The following is a 16976-nucleotide window of genomic DNA, read 5'->3' as shown; positions in this document are numbered from 1 at the left end:
TCCAATCAATCCCACATATGCAGATCTCAAACAACCCATTTTGTTTAAGTCCTGTGCTGTGTTAAATGTTATTTTCAGGTTTTGGACGCACATTAAACTAAGTTGTTTGGATATGGGGATCCCAGTGGGTCATTTGTTTGGTATATGGACCAAGATACTGTGTCTCACCCCCATATACAAGCAACAATCAAATAGGATGTGAGCCAGATCTTCTACCTCTGCCGCTCCACAAATGCAGAGACGCTCATTGTAGGGTATTGTTGTGACCTCGGCTTCCTGAGTCATTGAAACACACGAGTAATCCCCAAAACCTCTTTTATTGCAAGAGCTGTGAATTACGTTCATTCACAGCTGAGTCCCAATTAGTTGCAAAGTGTCCTTTGGGATAATCACCAATCTTTATCTCCCTTGACACTCTGCCAAAGACCTACTTGGCAAAGCCACACGGAGTCCAGAATCAAACAGAGATGCCGACTGGGAACAGAATTAACAATGTTGCTTTCCTGCAAAGAGCCCACGTTCCTTTGCTCCTCTTTTAAGCCTTATGGGAGGGGCCAATCATCTCCTGGCCTTACTCCTGAGTCGTCCCTTTCGCTTTAGCTGCTCTTGCCTTCTGGCAGCTCTTCTCATGCATGCACTAGGAACAGGTTCCTCCTGTTCCTCTGCCTCTCTGATGTCCGACTCTGGAGGCTTCGGAGTCTGCGCATAATTCCCAGATGGCCCTGGCCCCATCTCTGCCTCCAACGCAGAACCCTCGTCCGAGCCTTCCCCAGACTCCAGGACTGGCCCATGTTCCTCCCCAGCCTCCTCACTGTCCGACTCTGCTGCCAGCTCCACGGAATCGGAATGGAATGGAATCTCCCATATCTGACCATTTGGGCATTTGAGTAGGAAAACCTGTTTTAGCACAAACAAACTCTCGTATAAGCCCCTGGGTTTTAGGTTTAACACGAAGGCAAAGTGTGTGGCTCTGATTGCCTTCAAAGCTCATTAATCTTTTCACGGGGCACCCTTGTGACGCAAGCAGGTTGTGTCAACTTGGCCTCAACATTGATATTCTTGGTTCACAGGCCCCCCCGGCGATGCTGTGCCACAAATCAATTTTCTCTACTTTATCCAACAGCAGAAAGTAATAGAGAAGGTCACCAACTGTACGCCGGTTCCTCGGAGGTTTGTAACTTCATGATTTAATTTAAAACCTCCCCAGATTGAATCAAAGGTGGAATTAATCCCTTAGGGAAGCAATTCCGTACAGATTCTATCACTAGACACCAAACCAAGCTCATCCTGACGGGCAGGAATGTGGTTAAGACATGAAGCCGAGTCCCTTAGAGGGAGAGCTTTCTGCTGCACCCCCAGCCCTTCATTTTTTATTTTTTATTTTTTTGCTTTAATTTATATGCCGCCCTTCTCCGGAGACTCAGGGCGGCTTACAATGCGCTAAGCAATAGCCTTCATCCTTTTGTATATTTTATACAAAGTCATCTTATTGCCCCCACAAACTGGCTCCTCATTTCACCTACCTTAGAAAGGATGGAAGGCTGAGTCGACCTTGAGCCTGGTGAGATTTGAACTTGCAGTAATTGCAGGCAGCAGATGTTAATAACAGTGCTTTACTCCACTGTACTACAGGCTCTTTTCACCCTGTTTAACTCCTATCCCATGGGAAAATTACGCTCAGTGAGATCAGTTTTGGGGTTTGTGGCCATGTAAACATGTTTCTACGGTGTAGAGGTTGGGAACAGTTTGAAACTGTTTTCCAGGCAGGACAGGAGCATGCTGAATGTTTCAGAAAGTACAAAGTCTACATTATCATCATCATCATCATCATCATCATCATCATCATCATCATCATCATCACAAACACTCCTCCTCCTCCTCCTCCTCCTCCTCCTCCTCCTCCTCCTCCTCTTCCTCTTCCTCTTCCTCTTCCTCTTCCTCTTCCTCTTCCTCTTCCTCTTCCTCTTCCTCTTCCTCTTCCTCTTCTTCTTCTTCTTCTTCTTCTTCTTCTTCTTCTTCTTCTTCTTCTATTGCATTTCTCAAGCTGGGCTGTTAATGGCACCTTGCTGTGTTTTCGTAACACTTGGGTTTTGTCCTTGATTCCTTGTTCCTCACTTGGCTAGCTCAGTTCTTATCCCAAAACACCACTCCAACATACAAACAGACACTCAACAACTCTTAGTTAAAATTGCCCCAGGTTATGGGCCTAAAAGGATGGCGATTCTGGGATTCTTCTATGATTCTTCTTCTCCTTCTCCTTCTCCTTCTCCTTCTCCTTCTCCTTCTCCTTCTCCTTCTCCTTCTCCTTTTCCTTCTCCTTCTCCTTCTCCTTCTCCTTCTCCTTCTCCTTTTCTTTCTCCTCCTCCTCCTCCTCCTTCTCCTTCTCCTTCTCCTCCTCCTTTTCTTCTTCTAGCACCCTTTCTTAATCAGAGAAAAAAAATAAATAATTTCACTTCCTTTGCATCTACTTTGTTCCATCATCTTTGAGAAGGTAACACTGTATGGCCTCCAAAGATATTCAGAAGAGGTATCATTATTTCACATTCAGGATTTGTAGGATCCTTTAATTTAGGATTTTAACTTTTCAAGAAAACTTCCCCAAAACTGAGCATCCGTGACAGTCCGAAGCAGCACAATTAACCAGTGGAACGGAAGTTGCCTTCAGGCATTGTGGGTTCTTCATCACTGGAGGTTTTTAAGAAGTGATTGGATAACCATTTGTCTGAAATGGTATAGGATCTCCTGCTTGAACAGGGGGTTGGACTAGAAGACCTCCAAGGTCCCTTCCAGCTCTGTTCTGATTGACGATCAAAATAGAGACACTCAACAATCAGCCTGTGTTTGTGATAGTTGCATACGACCACCGCTTGCAACCTTTGACAAGCAAAGTCAACAAGGGAAGACAAAATAATCTGATTCGGTTAACAATTGCAGGGATTCACTGAACAAGCGGGGCAAACATGTCATAAAAATTGGGTGCCAGTCACTTAACAACTGCCTTGCTTGACAATAGAAACCCTGGCCCCAATTGTGTTAAGTCGAGGTCTATGTGTCTTGCTGTAGTCTGAATCTCTCTCACTTGGTGTCTTCTTACTTTGCCAGCTCAGTTTTCTAGTTTTGCTAGAAGCAAGGAAAATGCCATCTACCCTCTTGAAAACTGGGTTTCCCCACCCCCCTTACTCTTCCAGTAGTCCATGCCATTTTAATTGGCGCTTTCTGTAGCATGAATAATGTGATATATTAGTTAGACATAGTCTTGGTTGGGCACTCCAGCTAGTGAGTTCTGGAGGGTAGAAGCTATCACTGAATAATGATTAATTACGCTCCCTCCTGGCCATACTTACTTTAGTCAACCGGTCATACAGCATGTTACATGGGCTGTGTCAGCTCCATATGAGGCTGCTCCCTCAACGACACACATCACAAATGTGATCTGCTTCCTATTTTGCTGAATGAGAGTTTTGATGGTAATTCATTTATCTCTTTGTTGTCGCTGCCAGTCGGGATTCAAGGGTGCTAACTGAAGCCTAGGAGAGAAGCTTTTCAGGACAGGTTCTTCCCAAGATCTCCTTCAGGAACACGAATGGAGGAACTGAATTGTTCCCTTTTCTTTTTCAGAAATCAAAATAGATTGAAAAAGACGAGGAAAATAAGAGTTAAGAGCACCTGGGTTAAAATAAGTGGTAGAGGCACATCAATCAATGTTGTTGGTGTCCAATCAAGAATGATATCTTCAGATCATCATCTTCTTTTAACAACCCCATAATCCCTTGCGGGGTGGAGAGTCTGGGCAACTGAATGGAGCTAGCAGACTGTTTACTGGCCGGATGCCCTTCCTGTTGCCAGTGCTAAGTCTTGTTCAGCCAGATACATTCTCACTGTGCCCAGAGAGAGAAATATCTGCCTCTACCTAGGATCGAACTCACAGCCTCCTGATTGTGAGCTCCACCTCTAGGCCACTGCACCACTCATAAGAACGATATCTTCAGATGTATTTCAAAAATAAACGGTAGATATGTCAGATATGCATGAAGTCATAGGGATGGGAAAATCTAACTTCTCTAACGTTTGGCAGGCATGGTCCTTCCAGAAGATTCCTTGGTGTTGCTGAGAACTTTTGTCTTTCAGAAGATTCATAGAATCCTAAGTCTGGAAGGGACCTTGGAGGTCTTCTAGTCCAACCCCCTGCTCAAGCAAGGAGACCCTCTACCATTTCAGACAAGTGGCTGTCCAATCTCTTCTTCAAAACCTCCAATGATGGAGCACCCACAAGTTCTGGTGGCAACTTCTGTTCCATTGGTTGATTGTCCTCACTGTTAGGAAGTTTCTCCTTAGTTCCAGGCTGCTTCTCTCCTTGGTTAGTTTCCATCCATCATTACTTGTCCTGCCTTCAGGCGCTTTGGAAAATAAGTTGATCCCCTTCCTCTTTGTGGGAGATGGAAGAACATGCTAGAGAATGGATTGTCTTTAACTAGAGAAACATCAATAGGGAAGATCAATCAATAGGGAGGATCAATCAATAGGGAGAAATTCATGATGTAATCCTGGAGTTCTTGATCTTAAGAAAAAGTGGAATTAATTAACCTGACTTCAAAAAAGCAAATTTTAATAGAACAATGACAACTGGGCCTCCATAGCAGAAGAAACTACCCTATTATTCGGAGTATAAGACGCATCTTTTTCCCCCCTAAAAGGGGGAATGTAGCCCCGCCCACCCACTGGCCCCACCCTTTGGCCTCTGCCTTGCAGCAATTACCTCCTTGCAAGCAAACAGCAAGAAAAAACAGCTCCTTTCAGCTTCAGCACAGGCTAATTAGCACCAGTTGATTGGATCGGCCTCCCGACTCTCAGCTGTTTTGCTCTCAGCTGTTTTGTGCAGGGCTCTGCTGCTTGCTGCAAAGAGGTAAATTGCTGGAGCAGATTTTTTTTCCCCTGTGATAATCAAGCTATGCTGAAAATGAAAATGAAAGTAAAGCAGGCTGTTTGCTGTTTGCTGTTTGCTGCAACGAGGCAAAATTGCTCAGAGACAGAGGCAGAGGGAGAGTTCTTTTTCTTCTTTTCCTCACCAAAAAAGATAGGTGCATCTTATACTCCGGTGTGTCTTATACTCCAAAAAATACGGTAATGCAAAGGGAAAGTTATGACGGCTAAGAAATTCTGAAAAAGGAAATATTAGAGGCACAATAGTAAACAATTTCAACAAGTACAAAAATAATTTTCTTTCTATTTCAGGCAGTTTATCATTTCTTTGGCTGTGTTATTTATTCTTGGTATAAGGTGTAATCACTGTTTATAGAACTCGTTGGAAATAATCTGTTTGAGGAAGGATAGAACTGATTTTCAAAATGCTAGTTAATGCAGGAAAACCTAATTAACGGTGAATGATTTTAGCAAAAGCTATTTGCTCTGAAGGATTACCTGGGAAGACAAGCATATCTTGCATATCTTATGTGAGATGCTTTTTCATTCACCAAGGCCACAAACAAATGCAGATCAAGACTTCCCAAATCAACTCTAATAGCAACAAATATCGTTCTTGAACCACAATAATAATCAGATTCTTTCATATGTATGAACAGAAAAGCAAAATTGGGATTTTTTTTCCTGCATAAGTCATCTGCTTGCAGCTCACTGAAGGAGAAAACATAATGGGGGAAAAATTTCAAAGAACGCAGGAAACTTGAAAAGGAATTCTGGTTTTCGCTTAAATAGCTAATTTCTATCTTCTGATGGATTCCTTTTCTGTTTGTTGTACATGGGCAATATTTCTACCCGCTTTTAGCTCTGGGCTGAGTTGGGACAATGATGAAATAACAGTTGAGAACCACTTCAGCTGCCATTCACAAAAGAATGAACAGAAGAAAGAAGAAAAGAAAGAATACAAGGGACGTATTCCGAGATGATCACAGATCCAAATGCATCTCGTAGCACACAAAGATGGCACAAATGCCTCTTCTTCCTTTTTTAAAACCTTGAAGACGTTTCGCTTCTCATCCAAGAAGCTTCCTCAGCTCTGACTGGATGGTGGGGAACGGAAGGATTTATATTCCTTGCAGATAGTTGGTCATTTGCATCATTTTAGGGAGTTGGTGAGGCCACTTGGAGGTCTGTCTGTGTCCTCGGAGTCACCTGAGTGGTGCAAATGGATGTCCTTTCAGCAGTTCCAAGAAGGCTCCACACCCATTTGCACCACTCAGGTGACCCTGAGGACACAGACAAACCTCCAAGTGGCCTCAATTACTCTCTAAAAAAGGATGCAAATGACCAGCTGTCTGCAAGGAGTATAAATCCTTCCGTTCCCCACCATCCAATCAGAGCTGAAGAAGCTTCTGGGATAAGAAGCAAAACGTCTTCAGAGAAAAACTGGAAAGTCCAGTTGCCTCTTGAAAAATATACCTTTGGGACATATGCCAACCAGTGGTGGGTTTCATATATTCTTACCACCATGTTCTGTCCCCCCACCTCACATAGGCAGACACACGAGCAAAAGACGTCTACCAGTAATTTATTTTTACAAGCCAACCTGAATCCCTTTGGCAGATACAAGTTCTGGCAGCTACTTTCCGAATGCCTGCCAAGTTTCTTATCATCTCTAGAAACAGGAGTCAGCATATCTGTAGTCCGTTGCTGGGGCAACCAAGAGTAGTCAGAAGTCATTCACAAAGTCCAAGCCTTAATTCCGAAAAATATCCCATCCAAAGCTCACGATATGCAGTTTTTGTCCGTCACAGAGCCTGCAGAGCAACCCCACCCACTTTTATCCCCTGTGGGGCATGGCTCAGTGACTCAGCAATCTCTGGCCCTTCCCCACCTCTTCCTTTGCTGCACACGCCTCTCCCTCCGACGCTGCCTGGGATCAATCCAAGATTGATCTTCATCACTCCCTATTAGTGGGTGCTCTGACATGCCTTCCTCCTGGCCTTCAGCTGGAACCAGAGAGGAGGGTTCTGGAGAGGGAGTCCTCATCAGTTCCTCCCCATTACTTTCAGAGTCATCTTCCTCCGTGAGGATAGACTCGGGAGCCGGAGTCACAACACACCAGTTCCCCCTGCGTGCACTTGCTTCCACGCATGCGCCTGGCCTCAAAAACATGGCTAAATAGGATGGCATTATGCTGGGGCAGGCAGCCCCACCTTCAGTCGTCGCTACCAGTTCGATCTCCGATGCCAACTCCTTGTTCTCCCTCTGTTCTCAATGACGTCATCTTCAGTTCACCATTTCTTCCTGGAAGCGATCTTATCTCCTCCACTCCACCTCTCCCGTTATTAACTTTTTAACTCAGAACTCTGGTGATCCGTCAGATTAGAGGTCTAATTAGCAATAACAACAATAGCAGCAATAAAAACAAGAGCCATCTAAAATATCTCTTAGAGGATGTGTAACCGGAGCAAGGGATTAAATTCATTGGCATGGACAAAAATAAACAGGACAATTTCCCCAACTTGTCTTATTTTTTTTTTTTTCCCCACCGCTGTAAGGATTGTCCAATGGAAGCCTTTGGTTCCAGTCCTGCAGATGTCGTTTTCAATCCCCCGTCATAAAACAGACATGTTGGCTCTTTCTGTTCATTTTCTTCACTCTGTTGACAGGCCCAGGATTTATTCCAGTCTATCGATGGATTTATTTATCTAGGACATTTCTCTTCACTCATCATTAAGCCCAGGCATGTGTCCTTTAAACGGTAGGAAAAATGTATAACTAGCAAAGGACAGAAGTCACCCGCCCCCCCCCACCCCAATTATTAGAAGGAAAAATCCTGTCCATTGGCTGAAGAAATGATGCAAAAAGACTCCAAATGCAACATTCTTTTTAAAAAGCCTCCTGAATGCTGTTTATTGTCCTGTCACATTTCATAATTTTCTGTAGCTTCTGCTAATGAGGGTAGACAGTTTTGATCATGAAGGCACATTCGCTTTGAGAATGGGACATGTGACAAAACGGAGGTGGTGTTGGTTGATGATGATTATTCTTTCGCATAAACTCATGACTTGGGCTCTGCAATTTGTCCAGTCTCAGTTAGAAACTAACTAGGATCAATCCCGGTTAGTAAATAGAAGACTCTTGGGTATAGCTGAATCATAGGAGAGAATGGGAGCTCAGAATATTGAAAAAAGACAACGGCAGACCATTTCCAATTTTTGATGGCCAAGAAAACTGTATAACTGGGAATCAAATTCAACTTGAGGAAGAATAACAACAGAATAACAGAGTTGGAAGGGACTTTGAAGGTCTTCTAGTCCACCCCCCTGGAAAAAAGGCTGTCCAATCTCTTCTTAAAAACCTCTTAAAAGCACTCGCAACTTCTGGAAGCAACTTGTTCCACTAATTGATTGTTCTCACTGATGGGGAATTTCTCCTTAGTTCTAGGTTGCTTCTCTCCTTCATATGTTATTTCTTGTCCTGCCTCTGGGTACCTTGGCAAATAAGATGACCACCCCCCCCTTCTCTATGATAGCCCTCAAATATTGGGACTACTATCACATCACCCGTAGTCCTTCTCTTCATCAAACTAGACCTACCCAATTCCTGCAACTGTTCGTCATATGTTTTAGCCTTCAGTCCCCACTAATCATCTCTGTTGCTTTTCTCTGCATCCTTTCTAGAGTCTCAACATCTTATTTGAATCATGGTGGCCAAAATTGGATGCCGTGGCCTTACCAAAGCATCATAAAGCAGTACTAATGCTGTGAAGTTTCCGAAAGATGCCCTAATTAATTCATGAGCCACGAGCCAAACTTCAAAAGAAATACAGTCATTTATTAGGAGCAACATTTCGGCAATATTCGGATGCAGTTAGAACTAATCCCACGTAGATTTACGTTCCCCTATGACCCTCTCTCTCTCCTCCTCCCTGCCCATGTCATAAATCACATTCTCCAATTAACCACTTTGGCTGGCTGTGATACCCAAAACTCTCCTACTGATTGTGGTAAGAAAGCATCTGTGGAACGTAGCTTCATGCAAAGCTTTCAAGTTGACAAATGCTTCACGTGATCTTGATTCTATCCCTCCGTTGATGCAGCCTAGGATTGCATTTGTGAATGCAAAGCCAACCCTGGAATGAGCCCTTGTTAGCTACATTACTGGAATTTCTCATGAAGCCAAAAATATTTGCTTGGTACCTATCTTTGTAAGGATGACAGACTAAGCGAGTCCCTATGAAAGAAGCATGATTTCAGCACTTAAGTTAATTGAAGTGTTACAAACCAAATACGATTTTGTAATTGCTTCAGTATTCCAAGTCACCAAATGTATGCAGATTTTTTAATTTATTTTTTTTAAAGAAAGGTTTGCCAAGAGGTATTGGAAATGGACCTATCAGTCATGCAAAAGTAACATTTACTGTACATGTGGAATCTGATTGCTTTTGTGCGAGGTGAAAAAAAATGGCTTTTTTTTTAAAAAAAAGATTGTGCTGGACTACAAATTAATAGGCATTTATGGTAAGGGGGGGGGTCAAACTCCTTTAAATGATAGAATGCTTTGTCTCCAAATCTCTTTAGAGCATTTCACAGGGAATCAAAGAAGACTGTTTTTGGAAAGAAGGAGTGGCTCTGATTTATGCAGAGGTTCGTTCTTTGGGATTTTAGATGAATTGGGAATTTAGAATACGTTGGCCAAGTCTAACTAAGTCTAACTAAACTGAACAGCCGACATTTCTATGACCAGGGGACGAATAATAAACTTTGCTTTCAGCAAGTCCCTAGGAAAAAGAAAATCAGAGGCTGGTGTACTTGTTCCCTTACACAAAGGGAATTAATTGACTGATCCTTAAGACTTTCGAGGGTCTGGGATTAGAATATAGAACGTCATTTGCATTCTTTTTAGAGAGTCATTGAGGCCACTTGGACCCCAGAGGACACAGACAAACCTCCAAGTGGCCTCAACGACTCTCTAAAAAGGATGCAAATGACCAGCTGTCTGCAAGGAGTATCAATCCTTCCATTTCCCACCATCCAGTCAGAGCTGAAGAAGCTTCTCAAATGAGAAGCGAAATGTCTTTAAAGAAAAACAAGAAAATCCAGTTGCCTCTCAAAAAAAGCAGCTTTGGGATATTTACTAATAACTTTAATAAAAGAAAAAGAGAATATTTATGTTTGTACCTAGTGTCCAGTATAAACCCCAATGCAGTGGTGAAATCCAAATGTTCTTATTACCGGTCCTGTGGGCGTGGCTTGGTAGGCGTGGCTTGGTGGGTGTGGCAGGGGAAGGATACTGCAAAATCTCCATTCCCACTCCATTCTGGGGCCAGCCAGAGGTGGTATTTGTTGGTTCTCCGAAATACTCAAAATTTCTGCTATCGGTTCTCCAAACTACTCAAAATTTCTGCTACCGGTTCTCCAGAACCTGTCAGAACCTGCTGGATTTCAACCCTGCCCCAATGATGTGTTGCCTGCCTCATTTCCCCTTTGCACAACTGAACATATTGTGATATAGGATGCATCATTTCCTCTGATGTTGGATGCCCATGGCTCCTCATTTATTCAACCTGTATGGCCACCCAACTCCCAGAATGACACTAAGCGGCTGAAATTTAGAGACCATCCCCCAAAACAAGACGTATCGATGCATAAAGCTGTTTTGTCTCGCCGTTCGTGACAGATGCTGGAAACTTCCCGGCGAAATGATAGCAATTTTAAAAAGCAAATAGGTGTTGAGCTTCAAAAATACATTTTAATCTAACTGGAGTTCATGGTTCAGCATCTTCTTGTGTTATTGATGAGATGCATATCGCACGAATGAGAGGATGGGGCTGTTTCTCAGGCGACATGGAAGGGAAAGGAAAGGGCAACCACAAGAAATTAAAAAAGAAGATAAAGCACATTGTCCGGGCTTGTTATGCATTCCCCCACTCCTAATCCTCACAACAAATTGTTTAAAAAGTGCTAAATATGACTTGAATGAATTACTTCCCACTCAAGTAGACTTCACACAAGGAATTATTACGGAAAACGGATTGAGAATCAAGAGAACACAGGCGTAAAATTTTGGGTTAGCATCGTCGTTTTAGGCATTGTCTACCCCACTGCAGGATGAAGGCCTCGTCTGCATGTTTTCAACCAAGATGGTCCTGTTTAGGAATCATGATTAAAACAGCAGCAAGCTAAGAGTTTTATTCTAGCAAATTAGAATAATTATATTAGATAGGCAAGGCCCAGCATGGGGGCGGAGACCAAACAAATCCAGATGATTTTTGCACACTAAAAATCCCATCTCGACTTCTTTTTTTGACCCCCTCCAATGCAGATGACTCTGAAAACATCTGAAGACATACATTTATTTATTGATTATATTTTTATCCTGCCCTTATTGCTTATAAGTAACTCAAGGCAGCAAACATACAAACATTGCTTCCTTCTCCTATTTTCCCCACAGGAACAATCTTGTGAGTAGGTTGGGTGAGAGAGGGAAGCTGTCCAAAGTCACCCAGTCAGCTTTCAGGCCTAAGGCAGGACTAGAACTCACAGGCGCCTGGTGATTGGCCAAAAGTCACCCAGCCAGCTTTCAGCCTAAGGCAGGATTAGAACTCACAGGAGCCTGGTGATTGGCCAAAAGTCACCCAGCCAGCTTTCAGCCTAAGGCAGGATTAGAACTCACAGGAGCCTGGTGATTGGCCAAAAGTCACCCAGCCAGCTTTCAGCCTAAGGCAGGATTAGAACTCACAGGCGCCTGGTGATTGGCCAAAAGTCACCCAGCCAGCTTTCAGCCTAAGGCAGGATTAGAACTCACAGGCGCCTGGTGATTGGCCAAAAGTCACCCAGCCAGCTTTCAGCCTAAGGCAGGACTAGAACTCACAGGAGCCTGGTGATTGGCCAAAAGTCACCCAGCCAGCTTTCAGCCTAAGGCAGGATTAGAACTCACAGGAGCCTGGTGATTGGCCAAAAGTCACCCAGCCAGCTTTCAGCCTAAGGCAGGATTAGAACTCACAGGCGCCTGGTGATTGGCCAAAAGTCACCCAGCCAGCTTTCAGCCTAAGGCAGGACTAGAACTCACAGGCGCCTGGTGATTGGCCAAAGTCACTCAGCCAGCTTTCAGCCTAAGGCAGGATTAGAACTCACAGGAGCCTGGTGATTGGCCAAAAGTCAGCTTTCTGGCCTAAGGCAGGACTAGAACTCACAGGCGCCTGGTGATTGGCCCAAAGTCACCCAGCCAGCTTTCAGCCTAAGGCAGGACTAGAACTCACAGGCGCCTGGTGATTGGCCAAAGTCACTCAGCCAGCTTTCAGCCTAAGGCAGGATTAGAACTCACAGGAGCCTGGTGGTTGGCCCAAAGTCACCCAGCTGCCTTTCATGCCCAAGGCAGGACTAGAACTCGCAGTCTCTTCGGCCAGCATCTTAACCTACACCAACCTGTCTTTTTTCAAGTTTTCAAGCATTTTAAAAGCTATACAAAAAGGAAGATTTTAATGGAAATGATTCTTCCTCCTTTTTAAAATATACACATCAGGATAGTTATTAAAACAAGGCCCTTTGGGCAGAAGGAATGCAGTACCTAAAAGCCTTTTGCTATTAAACAGCCCAGAGCCCATCTTCCCGGGCTGAGTCTTAACTTTTGAAACTTTTATCACCCTGTCTCTTGCGATCTTCCCTTAACAAAGCTTGTATCACTGTAATGTCGAATCCATATAAAGATCACACGCGGCTGCTAATTACAGACCCACGTCGTGATAAGGGGAGTATCTGAAGACGATCTCAGATTCTTGATAACCAACTCCGGAAGGTAATGGCCAATTTGAAAGTATCTTGAGCAAGCAGAATTTACTCATCAAAAAAAAAAAAAAAAACCAAGGATCTGATCATCGGAGAGATTAGTGGCAAATCTCGTCGCTTTCGCTGGTGCCAAAAATGGAAATTGGTGTAATTATTTCGTTCGTTGTAAAGAATGGCTTTGTTGAAGTTCATTGTTGGATACGGGGCAGCCTCAGTTTGGTGGAGGCCGATATGGCGGCCTTTGAATGCAAAGCTCCACATTTCTAGAGTGTTCCTTCAATTTATGATCACAATACTACCCTCCCTCCCTTCCTCTTCCTTCTTTCCTTTTCCATCTTTCCTTCTTTCCTTCCTTCCTCTTTCTTCTTTCTTCTTTCCCTCCCTCCCTTCCTCTTTCTTCTTTCCTTTTCCTTCTTGCCTTCTTTTCTTCCTTCCTTCCTCTTTCCTCTTTCTTCTTTCCTCTTCCTTCTGGCCTTCTTTCCTTCTTTCTTTCCTTCCTTCCTTCCTTCCTCTTTCTTCTTTCTTCTTTCCCTCCCTCCCTTTCTTTGTCCCATCTCCTCCCTCCCTCCCTTCCTCTTCCTTCTTTCCTCTTCCTTCTTTCCTTCCTTCTTTCCTTCCTTCCTTCTTTCCTATCTTCCTTCCTTCCTCTTTCTTCTTCCTTCTTTCCCTCCCTCCCTTCCTTTGTCCCATCTCCTCCCTCCCTTCCTCTTCCTTCTTTCCTTCCTTCCTTCCTCTTCCTTCCTTCCCCTTCCTTCCTTCCTTCCTTCCTTCCTTCCTTCCTTCCTCTTTCTTCTTTCTTCTTCCCCCCTCCCTTCCTTTGTCCTATCTCCTCCCTCCCTCCCTCTGCTTTCCTTCCTTCCTCTCCTTCCTCCCTTCCTCTAACTTCTTTCCCTCCCTCCCTTCCTTTGTCCCATCTCCTCCCTCCCTTCCTCTTCCTTCTTTCCTTCCTTCCTCTTCCTTCTTTCCCTCCCTCCCTTCCTTTCTCCTATCTACTCCTTCCTTCCTTCCTTCCTTCCTTCCTTCCTTCCTTCCTTCCTTCCTTCCTTCCTTCCTTCCTTCCTTCCTTCCTATATCCAGAAATAAAAAAGGGTGAATTAGACTTAAATTTCTCATTTATAATTGCTAGTTTCAGTTAATGACTATTTTCAAACATTAAATATATTTCAGAGCTACTTGTCCAAAATAGAGAGAGGGAGGGAGGAAGGGAGAGAGAGGGAGGAAGGGAAAGATAGATATCTTGCAGTTGCTGGCATTCCTTGAAGTGTGTGGTTTTTTTTAATAAGCTCAGGGTCAGCGATGGGAAATAAGCAGGAAGATGAATAGGATGTCAGAATTAAATTGAGTTCCAGAAGAGTTCTCCCACGTTCTGAAATAAAAGGATTGCACCGAACTTTGTCTTAGGGTGGCTGGTTAGCCAGTGATTCAGCATCAACAACACTTTGAAGAGCATCTCCTACCTTTGAATTCTAGGCGATAAATAGAGAAAAAAAATTCTTTACTTTAGTGATCATAATTTATGATGCTTCATGTTCTTTTTCTCTTTTATTTTAATACAAGAAACCAGTTGGAATGTTAACACTATTAAGTTTGCTGCTGTGTTTTTAAAGTTGCAGAGATAAGGTGAAAAGAACTACCTTTCCTTTCTCATTAAACGTTAGGAAATATTTATTCTCCCTCTGTTTTTCTTTCTGTTCTTCCAGCAGCCGTTGCTGAAAGTTCCAGAATTAAAGGCCACGCACACGGGACGATCATGTTGGGGAAAACCATTCTGAATTAGTAGATTTTCCCAAGTTCCAAAAATTCTATAAATACCATTGGAAATTAGATTTTTTTTGTATGTGTGTTGGTGTCAGAAAATGTGTTTGGTTGTTGGAGAAAGAATATCAAAGTTTGTTTTAATTTAATTTTAATTTCATTTATTTACTTAACACATTTATTCTGTCAACTTGCAAAGCTTTCAAGTTGCCATGAGCAGGAGGGAGGGAGAACTGAAGTGCATTCCATACATTCTTCCTGACCGCAATCAGAAGGAGGGTGTTAGGTTTCACAGCCAAAGTGGTTAATTGGAGAATGTGATTTATGACACAGCCAGGGAGGAGGGGAGAGACAGGGTCATAGGGGAACGTAAATCTACGTAGGATCAGTCCTAACTGCATCCGAGTATTGCCAGAATGTTGCTCCTAATAAATGACTGTATTTCCTTTGAAGTTTGGATCATGGCTCATGAGTTAATTAGGGCATCTTTCGGAAACTTGACATATTCAACTATTGGGTCTCTCATTAAAAAAAAGCAATTGGAAACCTACAACCTTCCATTAAAATTCTTTTACCTTAAGTCTCACTCAAGGATAAATACTGCATTTACCCCAAAGAAGGGTCACTCTGAATTTAAGATTGTTCACACCGTAACACAAAGTAAGAGCTAAATGAAAAATACCTATAAACACAGATAAAAAAAAAAAACCTTCCTGATATGCCAGTTTAAGATTGTGCACTTCAGCTATTAGCAAACCTGAAAAATTCCTCTCCTGCTTAAATGTGTTTGTGGTTAGGCAGTGTGTTTGTGTCTCTGTGTATTTGCACGTATGCAGTGTATTGGCCAGAAATTACACTATAAAAAATGATAGGACCAGAAGAAAATAAATCAATTAATAACAATATTTATTAGAATTAATTGCCTCTAAAACAAGACCTAGCTTTTAAAATTAATGGTTCTCCATTTGCATATACAAATTCTCCCTCGCAAACTCCACATACACTGAGAAACACAGGAATATATTATCCTCCCTCCTTCCAGTAGAATTATCCTAAACGACAATAAATAACATGACGGAGAAAGGGAAAAAGGGAAGGGAAAGGAAAGGAAGGAAAAGGAAGAGAAAGGTAGAGAAGGGAATGGAAGAGAAAGGAAGAGAAGGGAAGGGAAGGGAAAGGAAGGGAAGAGGGAAGGGAAGGGAAGAGGGACAGTAAGGGAAAGGAAGGGAAAGGAAGAGAAGGGAAGGGAAGAAAAAGGAAGAGAAGGGAAGGGAAGAGGGAAGGGAAGGGAAAGGAAGAGAAAGGAAGAGAAGGGAAGGAAGAGGGAAGGGAAGAGAAAGGAAGGAAAAGGAAGGTACAGAAGAGAAAGGAAGGGAAAGGAAGAGAAAGGAAGGGAAAGGAAGAGAAAGGAAGGGAAAGGAAGGAGAAGAGAAGAGAAGAGAAGAGAAGAGAAGAGAAGAGAAGAGAAGAGAAGAGAAGAGAAGAGAAGAGAAGAGAAGAGAAGGACAACAAAACTACATGTGGCATAACAGGAAGCAGTACCAAAAATGGAGGCAAAGAAAAAAATAGGTAATTATATTTAAGAGTCATAAAATAATTAAATTCAAGGCAAACTTTTTTTTTTTTTTTGGCCTAGTTTGGGCCCTTCAGCAGCTCCACTGGAATTTAGTTGCTCATTCACCCTTTCCTTGTTAATTGTTAAATTGTTTTCAGTTCTAACAGCAGAAAATAAGGCGAGTGGTCTTTGGAACTTCCTGCCACTTGAAAAAGTCAAAAGTGCAAAAAGGTTCAAACCCCTAATTGCAGTGTGTGATGCCCACCACATTGTAATACCATCTAGTTAAATGGCTGCCTCATATTTCCGAACAACCCACAAAACGTATCAAGGGCATATTCAATATCGTCACGCTGGAACAATTCATTCCTAACTCTTGATCAATGTTCCTGCGTGAACCCTGATTTCAAGAAAAGTCAAATATTCTGCAGGGCTGCTCAGGAAGTTGGCTATTTACCCTGGTAATTTAAAATCTAATCACCCTTGTCCCTAATCCTGTTTTCGTTGGAGACATTTTATCTCTTGTGATAATAATGTAAGCTGCACTTGTGATAAGTAAACCTGGTTGTAAGTGTGAAGGGCAGAAGGGCAGAGTTACAAAATGTCTAGCAGCATCCCATATGTATGAGCCGAAGCATGCATAATTAAAACAAACAAATAAAAACCTAAGACACATTTGCTTCTCCAATTTCACATGCAATGGCAGGATCGTTTCTAGAAATAGATTTGTCTTCTCCGTCTCTTCCAGCAATGTCATGTGGGCAAAAGAACTCCATTTTTCTAATCCTGAAAAGTTTTCAGGTGCTTTTCCACTTCTCTCTGTAAAGGAACTTGTGGCTTCTTTTTGGGAATTATTGTATCTTCTTTTACGTCCAAACTTCTCAGCTAAAGTCCAAGAAGCTTCCTTAGCTGAAGAAGCTTCTTGGATGAGAAGCAAAAGGTCTTCAAGGAAAAAC

General features: G+C 42.8%; 1 protein-coding gene across 1 annotated transcript in view; it reads left to right on the top strand.

Annotated features, from left to right (window-relative positions):
* The window catches only part of PPARGC1A (PPARG coactivator 1 alpha), a 147401-nt gene extending 132933 nt beyond the window's left edge, over window positions 1–14468 (top strand). The window contains exon 14 of the mRNA XM_070948540.1: window positions 14411–14468. Coding sequence (XP_070804641.1) covers window positions 14411–14423 — 13 coding nt within the window. The 3' untranslated portion in view covers window positions 14424–14468. The remainder of the gene's footprint in view (window positions 1–14410) is intronic.
* Window positions 14469–16976: the final 2508 nt, after the last annotated feature.

The sequence above is a fragment of the Pituophis catenifer genome, unplaced genomic scaffold (genome assembly GCF_029215685.1).
Source record: "Pituophis catenifer annectens isolate HBS135680 unplaced genomic scaffold, rPitCat1.0.hap2 SCAF_8, whole genome shotgun sequence".
Classification (NCBI taxonomy): domain Eukaryota; kingdom Metazoa; phylum Chordata; class Lepidosauria; order Squamata; family Colubridae; genus Pituophis; species Pituophis catenifer.
The sequence above is the reverse complement of the archived record's forward strand: the minus strand, read 5'-3'. Positions and strand labels throughout refer to the sequence as shown.